General features: G+C 39.4%; 1 protein-coding gene and 1 non-coding gene across 19 annotated transcripts in view; both read left to right on the top strand.

Moving 5' to 3' along the window:
• The window catches only part of WASHC2A (WASH complex subunit 2A), a 63106-nt gene extending 53828 nt beyond the window's left edge, over window positions 1–9278 (top strand). For 8 of the 18 annotated variants that reach the window (XM_057505768.1, XM_057505777.1, XM_057505769.1 and 5 more), the window contains 8 exons: window positions 1446–1571; window positions 1699–1779; window positions 2338–2460; window positions 3430–3492; window positions 3839–4051; window positions 5704–6314; window positions 7117–7304; window positions 8930–9278. In XM_057505768.1, coding sequence (XP_057361751.1) covers window positions 1446–1571; window positions 1699–1779; window positions 2338–2460; window positions 3430–3492; window positions 3839–4051; window positions 5704–6314; window positions 7117–7304; window positions 8930–9069 — 1545 coding nt within the window. In that variant the 3' untranslated portion in view covers window positions 9070–9278. Of the gene's footprint in view, window positions 1–1445; window positions 1572–1698; window positions 1780–2337; window positions 2461–3429; window positions 3493–3838; window positions 4052–5703; window positions 6316–7116; window positions 7305–8929 lie in introns of all 18 variants that reach the window. The other 10 variants (XM_057505785.1, XM_057505770.1, XM_057505774.1 and 7 more) reach the window with 9 other exon arrangements.
• Window positions 9279–12627: 3349 nt separating this feature from the next.
• The window catches only part of LOC118929367 (uncharacterized), a 56147-nt gene continuing 41611 nt past the window's right edge, over window positions 12628–27163 (top strand). The window contains exon 1 of the transcript XR_008998867.1: window positions 12628–12706. This is a non-coding gene — a transcript (uncharacterized LOC118929367). The remainder of the gene's footprint in view (window positions 12707–27163) is intronic.

The raw sequence follows: 27163 nt of genomic DNA on the forward strand, positions 1-27163 counted from the left end.
AAAAACTTTAATGTTTCCAACAGCATTATTCAAAATAGCCTAAAGGTGGAAACAGTTTAAATAAATGTTCATTAACTGATGTGGTGTTACTATACAATATTATTAGGCATTAAAAATAGTTATTTATAACATGGATGAACCTTGACAACACATGCTGAATCAAAGAAGCCAATGACGAAAGACAGATATGGTATGATTCCATTTATTTAAAATGCCCTGATAGACAAATCTATAGAGATAGAAAATAGATCAGTGGTTGCCTGGGTGTAAGGAAAGGGGCAGACAGGAACAGAGAGTGATTACTAATAAATAGATTTGGGAGATCTTTCTGGGGTGATGAGAATGTTCTGAACTTGGATTGTGATGGTATTTGCACAGCTATAAATATACTAAAAATCATTAAAGTATACACTTTTAAATAGAGTTTTTTGGACTGTGAATAATACCCAATTGAGATACTGAACAACAACAACAGGTGGTAGGCCATAGGTTACCAGTGCTTTTTCTAAATCAAACTGAGGATATAGTCGATGTTGATTTCTATAAGGAAATGTTTAAAGAATTTTTTTATTACATAAATAGTACAACCCTGTTTATAAATGAGGACTACATCGAGTGAATATGAATAATTTGCTATATTTTCTTCCAGTCTTTTACTGTATATGATTTTGTACTACGATTCTCATAGTTGTGAAACTTACAAATGTAGTTGCTATGTTACACTGGTTTTTATTTATAATCAACAATAATTATTAGTTAATTTTTAATGTGACACATTTTGTCTTAAGTGAGTTTTGTTTAATCTGTGGGTGTGATAGTAAAGAAGAAATAGGGAGAATTTTATAATGTAAAGTCTGGGGCATTATAGTATCAAACCAAGTAATGTGAACAGTAACTTTCAAATGTCAGATGTCTTAGTAAACCAAAAGAACTTGTTTGGAATCTGAAGGTAGTGGGATAAGAGGTGGATGGGTATAGGGGAAGGTTGGCCAGTCATACCTCTGCAGTTCTTTGGACTTCAATGCTGACAGGTTAGGGGGATACATGCTGGACCACCATGTAGTTTCTGGTATTAAGTCTTTTCTTCCCTTTGGGGATGAAATGGAGAGAACTTCTTTAAGTTTGTGTGTTTTTACCCCTAAAATGTTTCTCACTGTGGAACTAATGGATTGTTTTTAAAATAAAACATTGAGATGCTACACAAATGTTGAACAATGATCTTTCCAGATTATGTTTATGTTACTGTACTTATAAATACGTTCTCCCCTTTTTTTGTTAGTTCTGTAATATTCTATCATATTAGTGTGTCACTCCTTTCTGGTTAGGACTTAGGCTGTGTCCAACCTTTAGCCATTATAAACAAAGCTGCGTTGTTGTTGTTTCATCTTTACATCTGTGTGTGATTCTCATAAGGTAAATCCTTAGAACATCCCTCTTTCTCCCAGGGCTCCAATCCTGATGCCTGGCCCAAAAGCACAGGTGTCTTTCAGGATGAAGAACTCCTTTTCAGTCATAAGCTCCAGGACAATGACCCAGATGTTGACCTTTTCTCCAGCACCAAAAAAACCAGGGTCAGTTACAAATGGTTCTCCACATCGTGGCTTTGCTATTGTATTAGAAATTATCTCAGCTGCTGACCTTGTTCTTTGTCATTTGTTTTGGTTTGAATGTTGAATTTGAGTTTATACTCTACTCTAGTTCTTAGAGCCAAGTGTTGGGAGCCTTTTTGGGGATGATGAAGATGACGATCTGTTCAGCTCTGCCAAGTTGAAGCCTTTGGTACCAGCCTTTTATTCTCAATACTGGGGAAAGAGCGGAAAGATTTCTGGCAAAGGAAATTAATGTCCAGTTACACGGTTAAGGAAAATACACGGAATTGTGGTGCTTACCAGTAAATGAAAGGCAGATAATGTATTGTTCGTATTGTCCCCTTCTTAAGTTCCCTAACAGTAACTAACTCACGTTCTCTTACTGTATTTTATGTTTGTTTGGTTTTTAAGTTGCTTATTGAAAGACCAGTGCATACAATATGATGACTAACTATTCATGCCTTTCAGGTGCAGAACCTTAAATCTGAGTGTTAGCTTGTGTATGTCACCTTTTTCCCCCTGCCCAGTAGATTTTATAAGTTCTGTTTTCTTTTTATCATAGAGAGGGCTCCTAAGAAAGTCAGTCTTTAGAATGATATTTCTGAAAAGCCGCCTTTGTGTTGGTTCAAAACCTTCATTTGAGAAGTGACTTTTAAAACTCAGAAGCCAGGGCCTTTTTTTGCAATATGACTTTACTTTAAAATTTCTAAGATACTTGACAGACTTTTGGTATTCTTTTTCTTTAAAGATACCTGAAAAGAAGAAGGTAGTGAAAAAAGACCACTCTATTTCCTCTTTTAAGAATGAGAAACATCTTGAGTCCACTCAAGGTATCAAAGAAAAAAGTGAATGGAAACTGGAAACACCTCAGGTTAGAACCGATCTCTTTAAGGACTTCTGGCTCTTGTTTGCATCCCCGTATAGATTAACTCCATCATGCAGGCCCAAGGGTATTCAGAGTTCTCTTAATTAAGGGGGAAACAGCGACTAGGATGACCTCTTTTCCTTGACTGTATTTTTCAACCCTGCTCATCTCTCCCCTCCTCACTCCACACTCCATTCCTATGAATCTGTGCTTACTAATAATTTTTTGAAGTACTTCCATTCGATTCCAAGATAAAGTTGAGGTATGGTGAAGAACCTTCTTCCCACCAGAACCCCTGGCTCTCCCTTTGGTTTACCTAGAATTAAATATCAGTTACATCCCGTTTCTTGGTTCCCCCTCTGTTACCACTCCTGAGATCATTGCTGATAGGCGTCCGCCCTCAGCAGTCTTGTCTGTGGAGTGCTTCCTGAAGGCAGCCCAGAACTGGAAAGTGAGTACTGGGTCAAGCTGGCTGCTGCCCCTGGATGTCTCACTGAGGCCTGAGTGTCCTGGGCTCTGACAGCAAGGCGCTAGGACAAGCACATATCCAGTGATTTGTCCCAAGTCTCAGCTGCTTTGGCTTCTAGAACCACTGCATTAGGCTGTGTGTGAATTTCTGTCTGCTCTGTAATATTTGCCATGTGAGATTCCCAGCTTGATAATTTCCCCAGCTGGTCAGGTTTTGGTGCTCTGATACCCTAACAGTCTTAGGAATTCTATTCATGGTCTCCATCTCCCTTATTCTGTATGCAGTCTGACAGCCTTCTACTTGTCCAGTGGATAAGGAGGCATAAGTGAAGTGATGTCAGTGAAATGTTGTGAGGCCCCAGGAGACATCTGAATGCCTTTCCCATTAGAGAACTACAGAAAGTGACAGCTTTCCTCCATCACACATTTATTTACAGGCATAAATTTAATCCAAGGAACATTTTCTATTTCCGTAATGGGTTTTTAACTGAATGTAATTTCACGCAGGACTTACCAGATCCCGTTCCATTTAAAACCAAAGAGCCATCCCCTCGGATCTGGAAAATACAAGTAATTATACCATGTCTGGAATCTTCATTGCCTGCCTTGTGGCATCTGTAAACTTTTTGGGGTTTTAACTTTTGTCAGCTGCTGCCAGGCATGTCTCATCTCTTCCCCACCCTCTAGTTGTTGCTGCTGTGTGCTGTCTGTAATGTCCTTTCTTTGGTCCCAGTGGTGGGTACAGGTAGCCTTCTGTTTTAGTTCTAAGACTAGATCAGGAGACTATCCTGCATTTCTCTTTCTCCTCTCGTATTATACGTTATGTACAATGAGTCTCTCACTGTGTGTCATAATAATAATAACAGACTGCTGTGTTTAAGAAAACATACAGAAAAGTGTCATTTTTCTTCTTTAGGCAGATTTAACGATTAATCCAGCAGCCTTGCTACCTGCAGTGACTCCGCAGATCTCTGGAACAAGACCTGTTTTGCCTGAATTGGCTTTCCCTTCATCTGAACCTGGGAGGACCCACAGTCTGGGAAATATGCCCACTCTTTCTGGAAGTGGGGAGGCCGGTGTGAGTTTTGATCTTCCAGCTCAGGCAGACACTCTACACAGTGCAAACAAGGTGATGCAACCACCTCTGCTTGCTTGCTTCCCTTTTTTTTAACCAGAACAACTTGTATGTTTCTTCCTAGTCCATCAGTTACACACATTAGGCTGACCCTAACTCCCCATATGAAGGAGGCATCTCATCTTTCCTTCATCTTTTCTGTCCTTCTTCCACCTCCCTAACTCTGTGTCCACTTCCCCATTTGTTTGATTTACATCCTAATCAGTAGCCACACTGAAGTCCCACTACCTCCAGGCTCTCCTGCACTGCCACTTGAAAGGCTTCTAAACACAGAGCAGATCATGTCCCTCTCTGATGGTCTCTCACTGCCCATTTGAGTTTGAGCTCCTCAGTTTGATATTAAAGCCTTTTATAATCCATGCTAACCAAAGCATCCAACTTTCCCACTAGTCACCCCATACGGCGAGGCTAAACTCCAGTCATATCAGACACCATTCCCTGCACACACATTTCCCTGCCTGCTGCTGCCACCAGCCTGGCTGCTTCCCCTGTCAGGAACACTCCTCCTCACGGACAGCTCTGCTCACACTTAACTATCTCTTCTGCCCCCTTATCCTGGGTTCTCTCCTCTGAGATCCCATGGCAATCTTTGCCTGACTCAGGCAGTCAGACGATCACACTGTTTCAGAGGCTGTGGTCTTGTGCCAGGTGGACTGTGAGCTCTTTGAGGTTTTGCTTTCCTTTTAGTTGGTTCTCTTTTATCTATCCAGTCTTCCTTCTCTAGGAAGTTTCAGCTGATCTCTGAGCAAGCAGCAGCAGCTAGGATGACCCTGGAAAATACATTCATTTCAGGTGTTTCCAAATCTGTTTTCCATGAAAAATAAAAGAGCCTTCCTTTTGTTACATATATTCTTTGTTAGCTTATTTATTTATTTTGGTTAAATTTAAGTTGGCTGCTTCTTAAAATTATTTGTGAAATTTCCTTGAAATAGGCAAATACAGTCAAGTACTTTGCCCAGAGTACTTTTTACCTTCTCAGAATTACTTGATTGTGTATTCTGGAAATTATCACAGACATTGTGTTTAATGGCTAAAAAGTAACTGTATTTTAAGGTTATATTAAAAGTTATGATTTCTAAAGCCACAATTTTTATGTGAAATATTTAACATTTTAATTAGGGTTTGTTGACTTGAAAGAAAGAGCATAGCACCTTAGATCACCTCTCTTCCTTTATTCTCTTATGTCTCCCTGCTCCTGGAGCCTGAGTTTAGGCTAGACCCTTTAGTAAAGATTAGTATCAGCATTCCCTCTGATTCTTACTTGTTTTGAAAGATACTCACATTTAAATCAAAGGGCAGAGTAGGGCTCCAGGGAGGGTTGTAGGACACAGTACCAACATGCCTGCTTTGCAGGGTTCCCACAGTAGATGAAGCCTTTTGTATGAAATTGAACAGAAATTTCCCTTCAGGAGACTGAAAAAATGGATAACACGAAAGGATCAAGAACGACTTAGCTTTCGAGTCCTAGAAGCTATTAAATTCCTCTGGAACTCTTTTAAGAAATAACCTCTTCTGTGTCTTAGTATCTTGATTAAAGTGGACCAGATAACCTTATCATATTTTGAATTGCTAATTATTTGCTATATTTGCTTTGAAAACTTTTTTTTTTAAATCATCAGATCAGCATTTGGTTTTTGCCATTGCAGAGCCGAGTCAAAGTCAGAGGGAAGCGCAGACCACAGACCCGCGCGGCTCGGCGGTTGGCTGCCCAGGAGTCCAGTGAGGCTGAGGACATGAGTGTCCCCAAAGGATCTGTTGCACAGTTGGCAGATGGCACCATTTCACCAGATCGCTGTCAGCCACAGCCCACAGCTGGTGGAAAAGACTCTGAGGAAGCTGTGGCAACTGCTACTCCACCTTGGGCAGGTGGTCCCGTGCTTGGAATGGACGGAAACTCCTTTGCAAAATCTTTGGGTCAGCCTCATAAGGATGATATTTTTGATTCTGAAGACATTTTTTCCAAGGGCTCTGGTTCTCAGTCCACTGGGAGAAAAACAGTCTTGGTGAAGGCAGCAGAGAGCCTTGCTACACTTCCAGGGGGAAGTAAAGAAAAGAGCTCCGTGTTTCCTGCTCTAGGTGAGGCAGGCAGTGATGATGATCTCTTTCAGTCTGTTACACCAAAACCAACAAGGAAAACAAATCCCTTCCCTCTCCTGAAAGATGAGGATGATCTCTTTATAGACCAGAAGGGTAAGAAAAATGAGTCAAAATCCAACCATCAACAGGATGTCATCTCAAAATCACAAGATATTTTTGAGGTAATAAGACATAAAAATATGTTTTGTGCTTGTTCTATGTTAAGGGAAAAAATACCTGATTGGCTTATTTGATGACATTAATGTACATTACATTTGCATAATTAAGATTGCATTAAGCTTGATTCATTGCTGTCTGATCACTATTTGCTTAGTAACTACAATAAGGTTTTCTTATTAATAACTCTGAAACTTACCTAGAAGTAGTATTTCGTTTCATGTAGGGGGTAGTTCCTGGTTAGCCATAACCACTGGTACAGGTCTTGGTTTTTGTCGTTTTTACCAGAATGTCAGTGCAGTTTCCTTGGCATGCCACTCTGACATATATAAACCACTATTGGTACAGCTTGAGAGTTGAACCTCAGGTTCGTGGGAAAACAGGTCCTGGCTGGGGCTGACGATTTAGTGCAGCGGTAAGGCCTTCAGAGGTCAGGTACTCTCTGGCGGGGGTTACTGAGCATCCAGGAACGGGCACAGGGAGAAGGAGAACCAGCATTGTGCTCCTCAGAGTTCTTAGGGAGGAGAGGGGACTACAGGCAGGGCCACAGATAAATAAGAAGTTTTCAGACAAAGTTAAGTGTCATAAAGAAAACAATCCAAGGCCTTGGGACAAGAATGACCAATAGGGAGGGGAGAAGCTCCTGCATGTGGAGTGGTAGAGAAGGCTGCTCCGCACAGCTGGCGTTTGAGCTGAGACAGGCCTGAGAAGGACCAGGGCTGGCAGAGATCCTGGAATAGTGCATTCCAGGCTGAGGGGGCAGTAAAATCAAATTTTTTTAAAATTTAAAATTGTTTCATTTTTTGGCTTAACAAGGATGATATATTTGCTACAGAAGCAATTCAACCCTCACAAAAAACAAGAGAGAAGGAAAGAACATTTGAATCCAACTTGTTTGATGATAATATTGACATCTTTGCTGACTTAACTGTAAAACCAAAAGAAAAGTCCAAAAAGAAAGTGGAAGCCAAGTCTATATTTGCTGATGATATGGGTAAGTTTGACTGTCTTCATATGCCATAGAAAGTCATTCGTTCAGTGACTTGATTATTTCTCCTGCTACCTTTGTCTTGGCCCTTGCCTGGACAGTGTTCCCCAGTGGGTTTCCTTTGGCATGCTATCTAACCCTGAGTTAGGCTGAGGATGGACAAGTGAATGGATTAGTCATTTTGGTGAAACAACTTTTTGGTATGATGGACATTAAGGAATTTGAAGGGGTGGAATCTGATTTTTAAGTATAACTTAGTTTGTATCTTAGTACACCCACTGCCAATTACCTGGAACACTCTGATTATGAAAGGAGACCAGAAACTACCCCACAGGCTAAAGTAGATTGAGGTGGCTGTCTCGGGTGTGAGGTATTTGATCGAGTCAGAGTCCTAACAGGAGAGTGAGCATCAGTGGTTTAGAGAATGGAGGGGCAGTGCAGGAGAGCAGGACTATATAGGAAAGCAGGTTATAACTCATACATTGCATCTCACCAAAGATCTCTGTGTGTAAACATACTCATTTTCTCTCCATGGCATAACTACTTTACTAAGGGCCAAGCCAAATGTCCCATAAACCTAAATGTACAGCTTCTCGTATGTCCTTAGTCAGTAGACAGGGCTTGAGCTGGGGCCAAATACTCATTTACTACTTCTCTCCTTCCTCCTCCAGGGGTTGATCTGGGGGTTAACTGGGAGAAAGCTAGTGTTGCAGGGCCACACTGGGTCTGTTCCCACGCGAACTTTGTGCTTTGTCTCCACATGCTTCCCATTACCTGGGGTGCAGAAGAAACTTCATTTTTTTAATTATAAAAAAAGTAATCCATGCCTATTTTAAAGATTAATACTATTTGGGAAATGTAAAAGTGAAAACCCCGAGAGGTAACCATTATTTCAAGTTTGGTATGTATCCTTTCAGGCACTGTGATACTAACATAGATTTGTATACATATAATATATATTTATTTTTTCCAAAATAAGATTATTTCTGAGTTTTCTCTATTAACACTGTGGTCCTTAACATTTGTGTGTATATATCTTTACTTAAACATGCTGAAATCTCTAGGATAGAATCCTAGCAGTAACATACTGGGTTAGGAACATTACTAAGATGAACCATGAAACACTGGAGTCAGTGGAACACTAAACAGGAATGGAGTCATCAAGGCTTACATTCATACCACTTGCATTGATATACCTCAGACTGATGCATTTATTCTAAAAGAGGGCAACTCCTATTTTGAATTTCCCTTTGCTTACTTTTATTGCTCTTAAAATCCAATGGGAAAAGAATGTAGAATGAAGTATAATGTTACATATCATAAAGTTGGAGTGGATTGGAGATCGTTTTCTTTTCCCTTTCCCTCTCTTGCATATGTACATATATACCTTTGTAGCTGAGAAAATTGTACTCGGAAAGAACCTGTGGCTGGTATGTGATCATAAAACTTAATTAGTTGCAGAGCCAGGACCCAAATTAGGAGGCTTGGCTCTATCATAGTGTTTTTTGGTGTCCCATACTGTTACCAGACTTGAGTCACTGGTGGTTTGTGTAGATGCACCTTAAAAGCACTCATTTTCTTGCCTATTCACATCTCTTTTTCTTTCTTTCTTTCTCTTTTTCTTTTTAAAGATGACATATTCTCCTCTGGTGTCCAGGCTAAGACAACCAAACCGAAAAGTCGATCCTCACAGGCAGTGCCTGAACTAAAATCTGAACAGAAGGTGTCAAACATATTTGATGATCCCTTGAACGCTTTTGGAGACCAGTAGAATGAACGGGGTATCATATCTAATCCTTCAGCTACATCTTTGAGTTAATGATGCTATCTTAGGTGCCCATTGTCTTAACTGAACTATATAAGCAAATACTGAAACAGCTAGCTTACCTCTTATCCAGTGTACTTTGTATTTTTCTGCAGTGGTTTTAATCATGGCCTAATACTGCAAAACAAAAATAAATGTTTCACAATGTTGTTGTGGTTTTTTTGTTGTTTTTTTCCCCTTTAAACTATATTTTAATTAGCCTTGGTAGGATCACAGTATGATTTAGGGCATGTTGAAGAATAAATGTATTTGTGCCTTTCATGGGTGGGCAGGGAATCCTAGAAGTAGAAGATGCCAGACAAATGGCCAGGAGTCTTTCTAACCTGGATGGGACCCCAAGCTTAGTCAGAGCCTGGACAAGTAATAAAGTAAGAGGATGTGAGATTATATACTTGATGATTCTTTGCAATAGGAGAGGGGGATTTCCTCTGATTGCACTGAATTATAAGATGCCTGTACAGTTTCACTGAAGCCAGGTCTGGTAAATTATGGCATTCTACTGTCTTTTTTTGTAAATAAAGTTTTATTGGAACACACCATATCCATTCATTTACATATTATTTATGGCTGTTTTTACCCTACCTACAATACTAGAGGCTAAATAGTTGTGACAGTGGATAGCCTACAAAGCCTAAGATACATTTTCTCCCTGGCAGAAACACTATGCTGACCCTTGCTCTAAGGCATCCATTGCCATTCCTTGGAGCTTTGCATTATTTTGTGAAAGAAGCAGAATGAACCCATGTAATGGTAGGGAGAAGTGCCGAGGGTGGAAATGTCAGCTTCTGGAGCAGCACTGTTCCATAGAACTCTACATTGATGGGAGTGTTCTGTAACTGTTCTGTCCAGTGTGGTAGCCACTAGCCTGTGGATGACTGCACCCCCCCACCCTCTCCAGTCTGTGTTTCCTATGCTGTGCCATATTTGTGCTGAGTATTCAATCTATACCACAGCACAAACTTTGTAGGCAGGCCCAGTTGGTTTCACCAGTCCTGAAACCACCGACTTCTTCTTTGGGCACTTTTAAGATTGAACTGGGAGTTGTTCATGCTCAAGAGTTCAAAAGAATTTGTACAGCTCCCACAGATCAGCTGTTTGCCCTACTGTGTGCTAGGAGAGCGACTTGATGGCAGAGGTGGGTGCTTACTAGTTGCCTTCTCCTTTTCCCTGTCCCTTTTGTCCACCTACCTTCTGTCTGCTAGGTTACTTGTGTACATAGTTTTCTGCTCCAAGTCTGGGCCTACTGTGGGGCTGACTCAGAAGCATTTGTTAAACATGTTGCTTTTTTTTTTTTTGGAGTGATGGAATCTAATGGTCTACCGTTAAGATTGATTCCAGGAAATTTATGAGACAGTTGAGTCAGAAAATATGCCAATTGCTATTTTGAGAGGTTTGAAAGTGGGAGGGAACCTAATAGTCCAATTGTAGGTACTTTGCATGTTATTTAATTTGGTCTCTATAATTACCAGATAGGTAATGGCCTCAATTTACAGATAAGACAGAAATCTGGAAGCAGTGCAGAATAATGGAACAAGTTTGGATTTTTGTATTGAGACCTAGATTTAAATCTCCTTCTCCCACATAAGAGTTTATTGAGTATATGCAAATTGTTTTACCTCTCTTAGTGTCTATTTCCTTCCATGTCTAGTAGGGGTTTCAGTACCAACCTTGCAGGAATGTGATGGGAGAGAATATGCAAAGTCCCTTGTTAACTATAGAATACTTGAAAAATGGTAGATGATGATAATGAGAAAGAATAATTTGGCCAAAGTAACAGAGTGGTCCAGTGTTGGAACCCAAGGCTTTAAATCCAACTACCAGACTCCTAAGCCCCCATGCTCTCAGTCATCCCTGACAAGTGGGGAGGCAGGTTGAGAAAATTTTTTATTAAGTAAGATCCAGTTCATCACAGGCACTATTTTAGAGTCTAGTATGAAAAGATAATCATCTCTGTCTTCAAGGGGCTGCAGTCTATTCGGTGTTGGAGTTTAAGAAGGAACAGTGGAAGAGAGCCAAAAGATGAATGAAAACCCCATGCCTCATCATAAACCTTCGTGTATGCTCAGTAGTTTGTTGGATTGTGGAGATAAATTGGGGAATGGGGTCTTAGAAGGAGAAAGGGCAGAGATTGGGTGCTGGGGTTCATCTTAGACTCGTTGCTCTGAGCCAAAAGATGAAGATGAGTTAAACTGCTGTGGGAGGAAGATTATGTTCATTGTCAGCTGAGTAATCCACCAAGTCAAACAGGCCAGTTTGGTTGGAAAATCTTCAAAGGTTGCATTTAGAACACTTGAGAGAAACAGGGAGAAAGGAGCGGGGGACTGTTTTCAGGCTGGGAGGTTTGTCAGTAGCTTGGGAATTAATGCGGGGTGGGGGTCGGAAACGGGAAGCGGGGTGGCTGGGCTTAACCCAAAGCTGGGATTTAACAGCTCAGGGTGTCCACTCGAATACCCTGGCCTACAGGTCTTAGTAAATTTGGTGAGGAGTAAATGGGTAAGACTTCAGAGGGTTGTTTGCTTTCACCCTTGTTTTCATCCAGGCATTAGCAATGGCCCCCGATTTCAGGTTAGGGAAGTGAGGCCTGAAACGTTAGGGAACAGTGAAGCTCTGGAAACGGTGTCTGTTAAAGGTGGGACGACCCAGGATGCACTGGCAGTGCACAGGCTTTGGAAAGGCCATCGACTGATCGACTGGACATCGTCTGCCGGGGACCCTCCTTACCCCACCACATGGCACCTCTTTTAAGGGCAACCTAGAATGGTCTAGGGAAGGCGCTGTACACACTCTTTGCCGGCCGAAGCCAGTCCCGCACAGTTCCCAGCGGGCTGTGCGGCTTGTCTCCAGCCCTACGGGTTCTGTCCTAGTCAGGTTGTCATCTTAGTAATAAAGGGTTAACATCCGGGCCCCTCGTAACCAACAACCACCGCCGAATGCAAATGAAGCTGCATCTCCCGAGCAACCGCCGGCGTCCGCAGCTAGGCCCCGCCTCCGTTCCCCGCTGATTGGAGAGCGACGCGCGCGCCGGCGAGTGATTGGTACGCGGTGTCACGAAGCAGCTGGGTGTGACGGCAGCGGTGCGTTGCTAGTAGTTCCTGGAGCGGCTTTGCTCGCAGGACTGCGCCTCCGTGTAAGCCTGCGGTCAGGAGAGGGAGTGGACGAGAAAGCCGCGGAGGGCGCCCGGGCTGCGCGGGCCGCTGAGCCTGGCCGCGCTGCTGCCACTGGCTGCCCTACGCAGGGCAGCCGGGCCTGCCTCTTCCGCCGCCGCAGCTGCCCCGGCGTCTAGTCGACAACACATCCTTTGCTTTCCGTCCCTCCGCAAGCGCGACGCGGGGTGCTGCGCCCCTCCCGACGGATGCTGATTTCCAAGTCGCCGACTCTGTCGTGGGGTCTGACAGCTGCCCTCCAGGTCAGGCCGGTGCGTCTGGGTAGTCGGAGAGTATCTTGCAGGAACGCGGGCTGCTCAGGTGACCCGGTAGTCTTCAAGTGCTGTGCATTGAAGGCTCCTGTAGACGTTGGATCCGAAGGATTTCCCTGTTCCACTAGGAAATTGATTCCAGCCTAGAGTTTAGCATATGGATGATGTGTATATAATTCTGTAACCCGTATTTATAACTTAGGGATAGTTTCACACATTAGTAAAAACGGTCAATATTTTTAATGGCTACAGAGCTTTCTGGATCTCTATGCTGGGGGAAAAGTTTAAAAGAGGTGTCTTTTGTGGCTAGTATTCTATAGAACAGAGGATAAAACTGACTCCGAGTTTCTGAAATTATTCAGCGCTATACTATCTTCCTTTTATTTTTGGTGTGTTGTTTAGAAGTTTTTCAAAAGAGAGGTTTTGGAAGTTGATTGAGAAATGGTTTTTTGATACCATTACTCTTAATAACTATCTATTTTTTAAATAATTGGTAAAAATTCTAGAAGTACTTTTCTCTTTACCAGTCATCTGCCTCTTCCTCTCCCATAAATTAGCTGTTCTTGTTCTTGCATCGTTTCCAATCCTGTCTTTGAGTCTTCATTGCCCTTTCTTTTCTAACATCATGGGGTTCTGTAATATGCTGTCTAGCATGACCACACACGACCGCAGAAGCTATCTATAAACCCAGCTTTTAATATACTAGCCAGGTCTTTGACCTGCTGGAGCTTCCATTTGCTCCTCTGCTGTCGTCTAGTGTTCCAGCCTGGCTTAACCAGATTTCATGGCCTCATTTTGTCCTCTGTTACGGTGATTTGTACTGCTGAGAAGTGTAACTGTTTTCTAGGCATACATTTCAGTTTTGCATTTGGTTACCAACCTTGCTTCCTTTGGGTATTTGAAACGCCAAATTTACGGTGGGTGTTCTGTTGCAGGTAGTGCTATACTAGGCAGCTGTCTTTCTTTCAGCCCGTAGTTACTTTACCTATTCTTGTGATAGGTGAAAGACGTCCAAATCTCTCATTCTGTTACCTTCTCCCACTCCCAGCTTGTTTATTATATCCAGGGTATTGCTGTGGGAGAGTACTGTGTGAAGGAAATGCTCCTTTTATCTTCTGTCTCTAAAATTCCTTGGGCAGGCCCGGATCACCCATGCTTTTATTTCTGTAATGGTGATTTCAGCATTCCTGACCCCTGACTTCTGTTGCTAGAACTGCTGCTGTGTAGGTGGGAGTGCTGTTGGCTTTGGGAGAACAGACTCTGATAATTCTGTAGTACATTCTTATTTAAAATATAATATAGTATGATAAGTATATTCTTAAGAATCCACATGTTATCCTAATCATACTATAAAACCGGTTTCCATGAGGGGTCAAGAAGAGGTGTTAGGGATTAGCTGTGTACAAACTCAGTTTTCCTACAGGCATTTCAATGTATTAAAGGTATAAGAAATAAAACCTAAAAAATACAGCCATTTATTTAAAAGTAATGACCTTTTACCCCTATCACCAGCAGTATTAGCATGGTGCTTTGTATTATTATATTTGCTCATTATTTTGATAGTGTAACAGCACTCAGAGCAGCTGTACTGGCAGTGACAAAACTTGTCTTCCTGTAAAGCCAACTCTTTAGAACCATTGGCAGTCTGCACAGTGCAATTCAGGTTCCCTGATTAATTATCCAATTAGTGTTATAAAAATTCACACTATTGCAGATATATCTGTATGTGTATGTATGTTACGACCTGGATAAACTTTGGTGGACTTAATTTGGAGTGAATCATAACAGGTTCCCATGGGAAATTAGCACTCCTCCAAACTAACTTCTGGAGAATAAGCAAACATTCCTTCATCTCTACAACAGGGATGATACCTTACCTATGTCACAGGTTTGTTTTAAGGATGAGTTGAGAGAGTGAATATTTATTTACTCTCTCTTTGAACAAATCTTTAATGAGTGCCATATTACAGAACTGTGTGCTAGGTGATAGGCTGGTAAATCAGAAGCAGTCCTTCAAGTAACTTATAGTTAAGTAGAGTAAAAAAACATGTTAAAAATGAAATTGGTTGTAAAAAACAAATTCACTGCAGAGTATCAGGTGACCGTAATACTCAACTAAGAAGTACTGCAACCAGTTGTGGGGCAGAGAGGAAGACTCAAAATTCTCACTGGTTAAGTGGGAGTTCGTCATATGCAAAAGTAATTCTTTAACAAGACATACTCAAGGTGCTGTGCTGTTTCTCAAGAAACATAAATGACCAGTAATCACTTGAAAAATTATTCTACCTCACTGGTAATCAAAGACAGGCAAATTTACATATAGTAAATATATTCTTCCCTGGTCAAATTGGCAAGGATTTTTGTTTTACATAATAACATCTGGTACTGACTAGAGTGTTGGAAAATGGGCCTCTAACAGTGGTGACAGAAGTTTCTTTCAGGAGGATAACTTAGCAAAATTCTTAAAAACCTTAAAAATGTGCATACTTCACCAATTTTGTTTCCACAAGTAGACTTAATAAAGTGTATTATTTTTTATTTATTTTATTTTTTTATTTTGGTATCATTCATCTACAATTACATGAGGAACATTATGTTTACTAGACTCTCCCCTTCACCAAGTCCCCCACACATACCCCATTAGTCACTGTCCATCAGCATAGTGAGATGCTGTAAAATCACTACTTGTCTTCTCTGTGTTGCACAGCCCTCCCCGTGCCCCACCTCCACATTATACATGCTAATTGTAAGGCCCCCTTTCTTCTCCCCCACTTCTCCCTCCCTTCCCACCCATCCTCCCCAGTCCCTTTCCCTTTGGTAACTGTTAGTCCTTTCTTGGGTTCTGTGAGTCTGCTGCTGTTTTGTTCCTTCAGTTTTTGCTTTTTTCTTATACTCCACAGATGAGTGAAATCATTTGATACTTGTCTTTTTCCACCTGGCTGATTTCACTGAGCACGATACCCTCTTGCTCCATCCATGTTGTTGAAAATGGTAGGGTATGTTTTCTTCTTATGGCTGAATAATATTCCATTGTGTATATGTACCACATCTTCTTTATCCATTCATCTACTGATGGACACTTAGGTTGCTTCCATTTCTTGGCTATTGTAAATAGTGCTGCGATAAACATAGGGGTGCATCTGTCTTTTTCAAACTGGGCCGCTGCATTCTTAGGGTAAATTCCTAGAAGTGGGATTCCTGGGTCAATTGGTATTTCTATTTTGAGCTTTCTGAGGAACCTCCATACTGCTTTCCACAATGGTTGAACTAATTTACATTTTCACCATTAGTGTAGGAGGGTTCCCCTTTCTCCACAACCTCGCCAACATTTGTTGTTGTTTGTCTTTTGGATGGTGGCGATCCTTACTGGTGTGAGGTGATATCTCATTGTGGTTTTAATTTGCATTTCTCTGATGACAAGTGATGTGGAGCATCTTTTCATGTGCCTGTTGGCCATCTGGATTTCTTCTTTGGAGAACTGTCTGTTCAGCTCCTCTGCCCATTTTTTAATTGGATTGTTCACTTTTTGTTTGTTGAAGTGCATGAGCTCTTTATATATTTTGGATGTCAACCCTTTGTTGGATCTGTCATTTATGAATATGTTCTCCCATACAGTAGGGTACCTTTTTCTTCTATTGGTGGTGTCATTTGCTATACAGAAGCTTTTCAGCTGATAGAGTCCCACTTGTTCATTGTTGCTTTTGTTTCCCTTGCCCGGGGAGATATGTTCATGAAGAAGTCACTCATGTTTATGTCCAAGAGATTTTTGCCTATGTTTTTTTTTAAGAGTTTTATGGTTTCATGGCTTACATTCAGGTCTTTGATCCATTTCGAGTTTACTTTTGTGTGTGGGGTTAGACAGTTTCATTCTCAGAGTGCTGAGGGAGCCAGGAAGTCGCTGCGAATGATACCACCATGCAGGGAATGGTGACTCTCAGGCGGGGGCAGGTGGGCCAGGAGAGATCTCATAGACGACCTTGAGACTTGGAATAGGTGTTCACAGTCCTTATTTATATTAATTTTCAAGCAATCAGTGTTATTAACTTTATTATTTTGGGCTTTATGAATTTTTACCTAGACAAAGTCATCCTGAATGCCCATTTTTATAAACTTTATTCTTTTAACATTTATTGCTTAATGTTTCCCATTTTTAATAACTTCTAATGACTGCAATTGCATTTTATTAACATATAGCTTATTTTAATATATATAAATATCTAGATATAAATAAATATCTACTATAAATACCATCTTTGGGCATATATTTTAATCCACAGTTCAAATGATTTAAGATAGTGTCAAGTAGAAACACTGGGTGAGATGATGTAGATATTTTTAAAACTCTTGATTCATGTTACTTACTGAACTGCTTTACTGAAAGGTTTTAACACTCCCACTAGCAGGGTATTGAGTGGCCATGTTAGGGCATCCTTGCCAATGTTGGGTGTTTTTAAAAAAGAAAGGACCTGATTTAACAGGTGGAAAACATCTCATTGTTGTCTTTCTTTGCTTGTTTAAATTATTAGTGAATTTTTAGTGATGTTGGTTTGTTCTTATTTTTCCCTTTAAATCTTTATTAGCTTCTTTTGTAAATCGGCTGTACATCTCCCTTTCCCAGTAATCTTTTGGGATTTTACTACTTTTTTCCCCTGATTCCTTTATATAGTTTATATATGAAAGAAAGTAACCTTATGTGTTATATTTGTCAAAAAGACGTTTCCAGTTTTCAGTTATTTCTTTCACTTTATATGTAACTTATTTTGATATGATTTCAGACTAAAAGAAAAAATATAGGAGTACAAAGAATTACCACATATCCTTTACTACAATTCACCAGTTGTTTATATTAGCTTTATCATACTCTGCATGTATACATATGCATTTTTGTTTTTTTTTTCTGATTCATTTGAGTCAAAGTTGTATATTTCCTAAAACCAGGGCATTCTCTTATGTAACCACAGTAAAATTGTCAGGGAATTTAATAAATGATACAGTGTTGTTATCTAAGTCACAATTCATATTGCATTTTTAACCATTGCCCCTACTATAAAGTCTTTTTTTGTTCTTTTGCTTTTCCTGTCCAGTGTCCAGTGAAAATCTCACTGAATTTTTTTTTATTTGCATGATGTATATTGTCTTTGCCAAGGATTATGTGATCTTGTGCCAAAACTAAGACAACCATTTGGAATGGATGGAGATGATGAAGTCTTGTCCTTATAGCATGGCCACATGTTATTGCTGTTAGGTGGTGTAAAACACCAAGTTGGTATAGTTAATAAAATGAGCTATGATATAAGGGATTGTTAATAAGTCAAGCTCCCCAAATGAAGTGCTGTGGGAAGTCTGAGTTACTGACTGCTGAAAAATGGGGTGGTGAATAACAGGCAAGGGGAGCTTGTTTCTTTAGTTTCCTTTAATCTGAAATCGTTTTCAACCTCTTTGTCATTCTTGACATTGGTATTTTTGAAGAGTACAGACCAGTTGTTTTCTAGAATGTCCCTCAAAATTTATGCTTGTCTGAAGTTTCCTCATGATTGGATTGAGGTTATACATTTTAGACAGGGATAACACAAAAGCTGTTTTTGTTTTTCTCAGTATAACGTATTAGGAGCCACCTGATGATAGTTCCAATATTGGTGATAACATTAAATACTTGTTTAATTTGCTATCTGCTAGAGTTCTTCACTGCCAAGATACAGTTTTCCCTTTGAAGTTAATAATTATTGACATAAAAATATCCTGTTCCTCATCAAACTTTCACCTGCTAGTTTTAGCATCCAATAATGATTTTCCAACTCCATTCTTTCTTCTGTGTTTATTAATTGGCATTCTGCTATTAAGAAGAGCTTTCCTTCCTCTCCCCTTATTTGAATGATTCATAGATATAGTCTTACTTAGTGGCCTATAATTCATTACTCTATTTTGGTACTCCAGTTGTTACAAATTTGGTCCATATGAGCTTTTTGAAGATGGCTCCTGTACCCTTTTTATGTCTCCACAAATGCTTTGAGCACTTACGTGCTTTCTTGCACAAAAAGATGCTCCAGGCTCAGTTTGTATGCCTCAGCCCTGGAATCAGCTCTTCTCCAAGGAGCCTTGTTCCTATTAATGGAGAACAAGATCTGAGTGCATGACGTATTAATGCAACCAGTGTGTCATTACATCTAGGCCTTGTTAGTGGACAGAGCCAGTATATATATTTTTATGTGTATATATACACATGCACAACATCTGTATTTTTTTACTTATATATCTATACACATGTATATATATTAACTGATGTAATATTGATATTAATGTTAATTGAACACCATTCTAGTGTCACTTCTTAATATTGAATTTTGTCAAATACTTTCGCATCTTGCTTATTCATGGTGCAAAGATATTTTCCTATGTTTATTTTTAGGAGTTTTATAGATTTAGGTTTAATTCTCTGATCCATCTCAAACTATTTTTTGTTTATGGTATGAGATAGGGGTTGATGCTCATCTTTTTTTCTATGTTGATGTCCAGTTGCTCCAGCACTATTTGTTGAAAAGACTTTCCATTTCCTATTGAATTGCTTTGGTGCCTCTTCTGAAAATTAATTGACCATGTAAGTATCAATATATTCCTGAACTCTGTAGTCTGATCTATTTGTCATTCCTTAAACCTGGGCCATACTATGCTAATTGCTGTAGCTTTACAATAAGTCCTGAAGTCTGTAGTGTAAGTCCTTCAATTTTATTATTTTTCAAAATTGTTTGGCTGTCATAGATCCTTCAAATTTCCATATAAATTTTAGAATCCAGTGACCGACCAGTTTCTATAAAAATGCCTGATAAGAAGATGAATGGAATTCTGATTTGGGCAGAATCCACATTTTTACAGTATTGAATCTTCCAAATTGCAAACAAAGTGTATGTTGTCATTTATTTAGGTATTTAATTCCTTTCAGCAGTGTTTTATAGTTTTCAGTGTATGAGGCATGTTTGTTTTTTGTTAAAAGTATTCATAATTGCTCTGTTTTTTGACATTAAAAATTTTTTTAATTTCATTTTCTTCTTGTTGCTTTTATATAGAAATACATTTGAAATTTGTGTATTGACCTTGCATCTTGCAGTCTTGCTAAATTGATTTAGATTAACTTTGGCTAAACTAATTTAGATTTTCTTAGGAGTTTCTTTGTTACCAATTATGTAGCTTATGAAAAGAAACAGTTTTACAACTTCCTTCCCAATTTTTATACCTAGTTAGGACCTTTTGTGTATTGTTTACTAGAAGTGGTCCAAGTGGGCATACTTGCCATGTTGCCAGTCATAGAGGGAAAATTTTCAGGATTTCATTGTTAAATATGTTTGCTGTGGGTTTACACGGTTACAGACATTTCTTTCCAGTGTGCTGAGGTTTTTTTTTTTAACTCAGAATGGATGTTGATTTTTGTCAAATGCCTCTGTTGCATCTCTTGTTATGTTAAAAGACCTTAATTCTGTTAATGTTAATGTATTATATTAATATAATGTATTATGTTAAAAGACATGTGAACCCAAGTTTATACTCCGGGGATAAACCCAACGTGGGTTTTTTTTTAAAGTTACTAGTTTTGCTTTTTCTGTTAGTTTGCCAAGAATGTCTTCAACAATATTCATAAACTAAGTTCATAATTTGTAATTTTCTATTAATTTTTCAAGGCTTTGCTTATAGGTTTATGCAAACCACCTAAAAATGAGTCGGGAAGTATTTTCTCCTTCATTTTCTTCCTCATATATTTGATGGAATTCACCAGCGAGACTATCTGAGCTTTGAGTTTTCATTTTGCAAAAAGAAAACTAACCAGTTCAACTTATTTAATAGATATGTGGCTTTTCATATTTTTTGTTTTTTTTTGTTTTTTTGTTTTTTTTTTAATTTTGTATATCCATCAATTTATTTTATATAGTTTTTTTTTTTTAGATAATTATTTTTTATTGAAGGGTAGTTGACGCACAATATTACATTACATTAGTTTCAAGTGTACAACACAGTGATAAAACATTTATATACATGACAATTCTAGGTTCCAGCTATTACCCTACCAAGCTGCTACAATATCTTGACTACATTCCTTATGCTATACATTACATCCCGGTTATTTTACCATTGGACGTCTGTCCTTTTTTTTTTTTTTTTTTTTTAATGAGGGCATCTCTCATATTTATTGATCAAATGGTTGTTAACGACAATAAAATTCTGTATAGGGGAGTCAATGCTCAATGCACAATCATTAATCCACCCCAAGCCTAATTTTCGTCAGTCTCCAATCTTCTGAGGCATAACAAACAAGTTCTTACATGGAGAACAAATTCTTACATAATAAATAAGTTACATAGTGAACATTACAAGGGCAGTCATCACAGAAACTTTCGGTTTTGATCATGCATTATGAACTATAAACAGTTCAAATATGAATACTCATTTGGTTTTTATACTTGATTTATATGTGGATACCACATTTCTCTCTTTATTATTATTATTTTTAATAAAATGCTGAAGTGGTAGGTAGATACAAGATAAAGGTAGAAAACATAGTTTAGTGTTGTAAGAGAGCAAATGTAGATGATCAGGTGTGTGCCTGTAGACTATGTGTTAATCCAAGCTAGACGAGGGCAATAAAACATCCACGTATGCAGAAGATTTCTCTCAGAACGGGGGGGTGAGGTTCTAAGACTCACCTCTGTTGATCCCCAATTTCTCACCTGATGACCCCCTGCGACTGTGGCTGTCTTAGGTTGTTCCTCCCTTGAGAAATCTTACCCGTCTCTGGCTAACCAGTCATCTTCTGGGGTCATACAGGGAAATGTAAAGTTGGTAAGTGAGAGAGAAGCCTTATTGTTTGAAATGGTTAGCTTTTTACTTCTTTGCATATTTATGCCCTGTGGCTTCTATGCCCAGCATTTGTCTTGAGGTATCTTTACCACTTGGAAGAATTATGATACTCGGTAAATTTGATATGAGGCACGAATTCTATTTAAGGGTTGTAATTAGGAAGGAAGAAGAAAAGCTATAGAAGTAGCAGACGGAAGAAAACATGGGAAGATTGATTATTTCTTTGACATATCTTCTTGTAGAGTAACTTCAGCATGTATAGGTTTTAATCTACTACTTAAATTGCGCACACACATTAACATAATAGGAGTATAGTTACATAACCAAAGCATACCTGTAATTACCAGCCATCTCCAGTGAAACCAAGAAAACGAGTTAGGCACCTTAGGCATTTGTGAAAACTTATCTATGATATGGTGGATATTGTCCAACTGAACTTGAACAGTCTGAGAGAAATCAGACAAATTAAAACAACCCATTCCTGGGGAATGTTCACATCCCTTATGTTCTTTTAACAGTAAATAGCCTGTAGTTGAAAGATTTTGGAGCGCTACAATTTGCACTTCTCCTAATTCTTGGCTGAGTTCCAACAGTATAGATCCAGTCAAATTTGTCGTTTTACTGTATGCACAGGCCAGCTTAGATATCTCCTTCATTCCCATGGCAAGTCCAGGAGCTGGTGGGATGAGTGCATCTACAGCTGTAGCAGTGCGTGGATCTTTGTTGGGGTTTTTTGATGATCATCTTCTGGCATGAGTCTTCCAGAGAGTGCTGATGTTGGAAGTTCTTTTTCATATCGTATCTTAGTTCATTTTCGGGGTAGCCCAATTAGGCTTTGATCTTCTGTATAAATGCAAACAGACCCTTTGCCTACACTTTTATATGCCCTTTATACCCTTGTGTAGAACTCATTGGAGGTCACCACACAGGAACTGCCCTTTTTTTTGGTTTTGTTTTGTTTTGTTTTTGGTATCACTAATCTACACTTACATGACAAATATTATGTTTACTAGGCTCTCCCCTATACCAGGTCTCCCCTATAAAACCCTTTACAGTCACTGTCCATCAGCATAGCAAAATGTTGTAGAATCACTACTTGCCTTCTCTGTGTTGTACAGCCCTCCCTTTTCTCCTACCCCCCATGCATGTTAATCTTAATACCCCCCTACTTCTCCCACCCCCTTATCCCTCCCTACCCACCCATCCTTCCCAGTCCCTTTCCCTTTGGTACCTGTTAGTCCATTCTTGAGTTCTGTGATTCTGGTGCTGTTTTGTTCCTTCAGTTTTTCCTTTGTTCTTATATTCCACAGATAAGTGAAATCATTTGGTATTTCTCTTTCTCTGCTTGGCTTGTTTCACTGAGCAAAATACCCTCCAGCTCCATCCATGTTGCTGCAAATGGTTGGATTTGCCCTTTTCTTATGGCTGAGTAGTATTCCATTGTGTATATGTACCACATCTTCTTTATCCATTCATCTATCGATGGACATTTAGGTTGCTTCCAATTCTTGGCTATTGTAAATAGTGCTGCGATAAACATAGGGGTGCACTGATCTTTCTCATACTTGATTGCTGCATTCTTAGGGTAAATTCCTAGGAGTGCAATTCCTGGGTCAAATGGTAAGTCTGTTTTGAGCATTTTGATGTACCTCCATACTGCTTTCCACAATGGTTGAACTAACTTACATTCCCACCAGCAGTGTAGGAGGGTTCCCCTTTCTCCACAGCCTCGCCAACATTTGTTGTTGTTTGTCTTTTGGATGGCAGCCATCCTTACTGGTGTGAGGTGATACCTCATTGTAGTTTTAATTTGCATTTCTCTGATAATTAGCGATGTGGAGCATCTTTTCATGTGTCTGTTGGCCATCTGTATTTCTTTTTTGGAGAACTGTCCATTCAGTTCCTCTGCCCATTTTTTAATTGGGTTATTTGTTTTTTGTTTGTTGAGTCGTGTGAGCTCTTTATATATTCTGGACGTCAAGCCTTTATCGGATGTGTCATTTTCAAATATATTCTCCCATACTGTAGGGATCCTTTTTGTTCTATTGATGGTGTCTTTTGCTGTACAGAAGCTTTTCAGCTTAATATAGTCCCACTTACTCATTTTTGCTGTTGTTTTCCTTGCCCGGGGAGATATGTTCAAGAAGAGGTCACTCATATTTATGTCTAAGAGGTTTTTGCCTATGTTTTCTTCCAAGAGTTTAATGGTTTCATGACTTACATTCAGGTCTTTGATCCATTTTGAGTTTACTTTTGTATATGGGGTTAGACAATGGTCCAGTTTCATTCTCCTACATGTAGCTGTCCAGTTTTGCCAGCACCACCTGTTGAAGAGACTGTCATTTCGCCATTGTATGTCCATGGCTCCTTTATCAAATATTAATTGACCATATATGTCTGGGTTAATGTCTGGATTCTCTAGTCTGTTCCAATGGTCTGTGGCTCTGTTCTTGTGCCAGTACCAAATTGTCTTGATTACTAAGGCTTTATAGTAGAGCTTGAAGTTGGGGAGTGAGATCCCCCCTACTTTATTCTTCTTTCTCAGGATTGCTTTGGCTATTCGGGGTCTTTGGTGTTTCCATATGAATTTTTGAATTGTTTGTTCCAGTTCATTGAAGAATGTTGCTGGTAGTTTCATAGGGATTGCATCAAATCTGTATATTGCTTTGGGCAGGATGGCCATTTTGACGATATTAATTCTTCCTAGCCACGAGCATGGGATGAGTTTCCATCTGTTAGTGTCCCCTTTAATTTCTCTTAAGAGTGACTTGTAGTTTTCAGAGTATAAGTCTTTCACTTCTTTGGTTAGGTGTATTCCTAGGTATTTTTTTTTTTTGATGCAATTGTGAATGGAGTTGTTTTCCTGATTTCTCTTTCTGTTGGTTCATTGTTAGTATATAGGAAAGCCACAGATTTCTGTGTGTTGATTTTGTATCCTGCAACTTTGCTGTATTCTGATATCAGTTCTAGTAGTTTTGGGGTGGAGTCTTTAGGGTTTTTTATGTACAGTATCATGTCATCTGCAAATAGTGACAGTTTAACTTCTTCTTTACCAATCTGGATTCCTTGTATTTCTTTATTTTGTCTGATTGCCGTGGCTAGGACCTCCAGTACTATGTTGAATAACAGTGGGGAGAGTGGGCATCCCTGTCTAGTTCCCGATCTCAGAGGAAATGCTTTCAGCTTCTCGCTGTTCAGTATAATGTTGGCTGTGGGTTTATCAATGATGGCCTTTATTATGTTGAGGTACTTGCCCTCTATTCCCATTTTGCTGAGAGTTTTTATCATGAATGGATGTTGAACTTTGTCAAATGCTTTTTCAGCATCTATGGAGATGATCATGTGGTTTTTGTCTTTCTTTTTGTTGATGTGGTGGATGATGTTGATGGACTTTCGAATGTTGTACCATCCTTGCATCCCTGGGATGAATCCCACTTGGTCATGGTGTATGATCCTTTTGATGTATTTTTGAATTCGGTTTGCTAATATTTTGTTGAGTATTTTTGCATCTACGTTCATCAGGGATATTGGTCTGTAGTTTTCTTTTTTGGTGGGGTCTTTGCCTGGTTTTGGTATTAGGGTGATGTTAGCTTCATAGAATGAGTTTGGGAGTATCCCCTCCTCCTCTATTTTTTGGAAAACTTTAAGGAGAATGGGTATTATGTCTTCCCTGAATGTCTGATAAAATTCCGAGGTAAATCCATCTGGCCCGGGGGTTTTGTTCTTTGGTAGTTTTTTGATTACCGCTTCAATTTCGTTGCTGGTAATTGGTCTGTTTAGATTTTCTGTTTCTTCCTGGGTCAATCTTGGAAGGTTATATTTTTCTAGGAAGTTGTCCATTTCTCCTAGGTTTCCCAGCTTGTTAGCATATAGGTTTTCATAGTATTCTCCAATAATTCTTTGCATTTCCGTGGGGTCCGTCTTGATTTTTCCTTTCTCGTTTCTGATACTGTTGATTTGTGTTGACTCTCTTTTCTTCTTAATAAGTCTGGCTAGAGGCTTATCTATTTTGTTTATTTTCTCGAAGACCCAGCTCTTGGTTTCATTGATTTTTGCTATTGTTTTATTCTTCTCAATTTTATTTATTTCTTCTCTGATCTTTATTATGTCCCTCCTTCTGCTGACCTTAGGCCTCATCTGTTCTTCTTTTTCCAATTTCGATAATTGTGACATTAGACCATTCATTTGGGATTGCTCTTCCTTTTTTAAATATGCTTGGATTGCTATATACTTTCCTCTTAAGACTGCTTTTGCTGTGTCCCACAGAAGTTGGGGCTTAGTGTTGTTGTTGTCATTTGTTTCCATATATTGCTGGATCTCCATTTTGATTTGGTCATTGATCCATTGATTATTTAGGAGCGTGTTGTTAAGCCTCCATGTGTTTGTGAGCCTCTTTGCTTTCTTTGTACAGTTTATTTCTAGTTTTATGCCTTTGTGGTCTGAAAAGTTGGTTGGTAGGATTTCAATCTTTTGGAATTTTCTGAGGCTCTTTTTGTGGCCTAGTATGTGGTCTGTTGTGGAGAATGTTCCATGTGTACTTGAGAAGAATGTATATCCTGTTGCTTTTGGATGTAGAGTTCTATAGATGTCTCTTAGGTCCATCTGCTCTACTGTGTTGTTCAGTGCTTCCGTGTCCTTACTTATTTTCTGCCCAGTGTATCTATCCTTTGGGGTGAGTGGTGTGTTGAAGTCTCCTAGAATGAATGCATTGCAGTCTATATCCCCCTTTAGTTCTGTTAGTATTTGTTTCACATATGCTGGTGCTCCTGTGTTGGGTGTATATATATTTAGAATGGTTATATCCTCTTGTTTGACTGAGCCCTTTATCATTATGTAGTGTCCTTCTTTATCTCTTGTTACTTTCTTTGTTTTGAAGTCTATTTTGTCTGATATTAGTACTGCAACCCCTGCTTTCTTCTCACTGTTGTTTGCTTGAAATATGTTTTTCTATCCCTTGACTTTTAGTCTGTACATGTCTTTGGGTTTGAGGTGAGTTTCTTGTAAGCAGTATATAGATGGGTCTTGCTTTTTTATCCATTCTGTTACTCTGTGTCTTTTGATTGGTGCATTCAACCCATTAACATTTAGGGTGACTATTGAAAGATATGTACTTGTTGCCATTGCTGGCTTTAAATTCGTGGTTACCAAAGGTTCAAGGTTAGCCTCTTTAGTACCTTACTGCCTACCTTAGCTCGCTTATTGAGCTGTTATATACACTGTCTGGAGATTCTTTTCTTCTCTCCCTTCTTGTTCCTCCTCCTCGATTCTTCATAAGTTGGGTGTTTTGTGCTGTGCTCTTTCTAGGAGTGCTCCCATCTAGAGCAGTCCCTGTAAGATGTTCTGTAGAGGTGGTTTGTGGAAAGCAAATTCCCTCAGCTTTTGTTTGTCTGGGAATTGTTTAATCCCACCGTCATATTTGAATGATAGTCGTGCTGGATACAGTATCCTTGGTTCAAGGCCCTTCTGTTTCATTGTATTAAATATATCATGCCATTCTCTTCTGGCCTGTAGGGTTTCTGTTGAGAAATCTGACGTTAGCCTGATGGGTTTCCCTTTATAGGTGAGCTTTTTCTCTCTAGCTGCCTTTAACACTCTTTCCTTGTCCTTGATCTTTGCCATTTTAATTATTATGTGTCTAGGTGTTGTCCTCCTTGGATCCTTTCTGTTGGGGGTTCTGTGTATTTCCGTGGTCTGTTCGATTACTTCCTCCCCCAGTGTGGGGAAGTTTTCAGCAATTATTTCTTCTAAGATACTTTCCATCTCTTTTCCTCTCTCTTCTTC

This window comes from Manis pentadactyla, chromosome 8 (genome assembly GCF_030020395.1).
Source record: "Manis pentadactyla isolate mManPen7 chromosome 8, mManPen7.hap1, whole genome shotgun sequence".
Taxonomy (NCBI): domain Eukaryota; kingdom Metazoa; phylum Chordata; class Mammalia; order Pholidota; family Manidae; genus Manis; species Manis pentadactyla.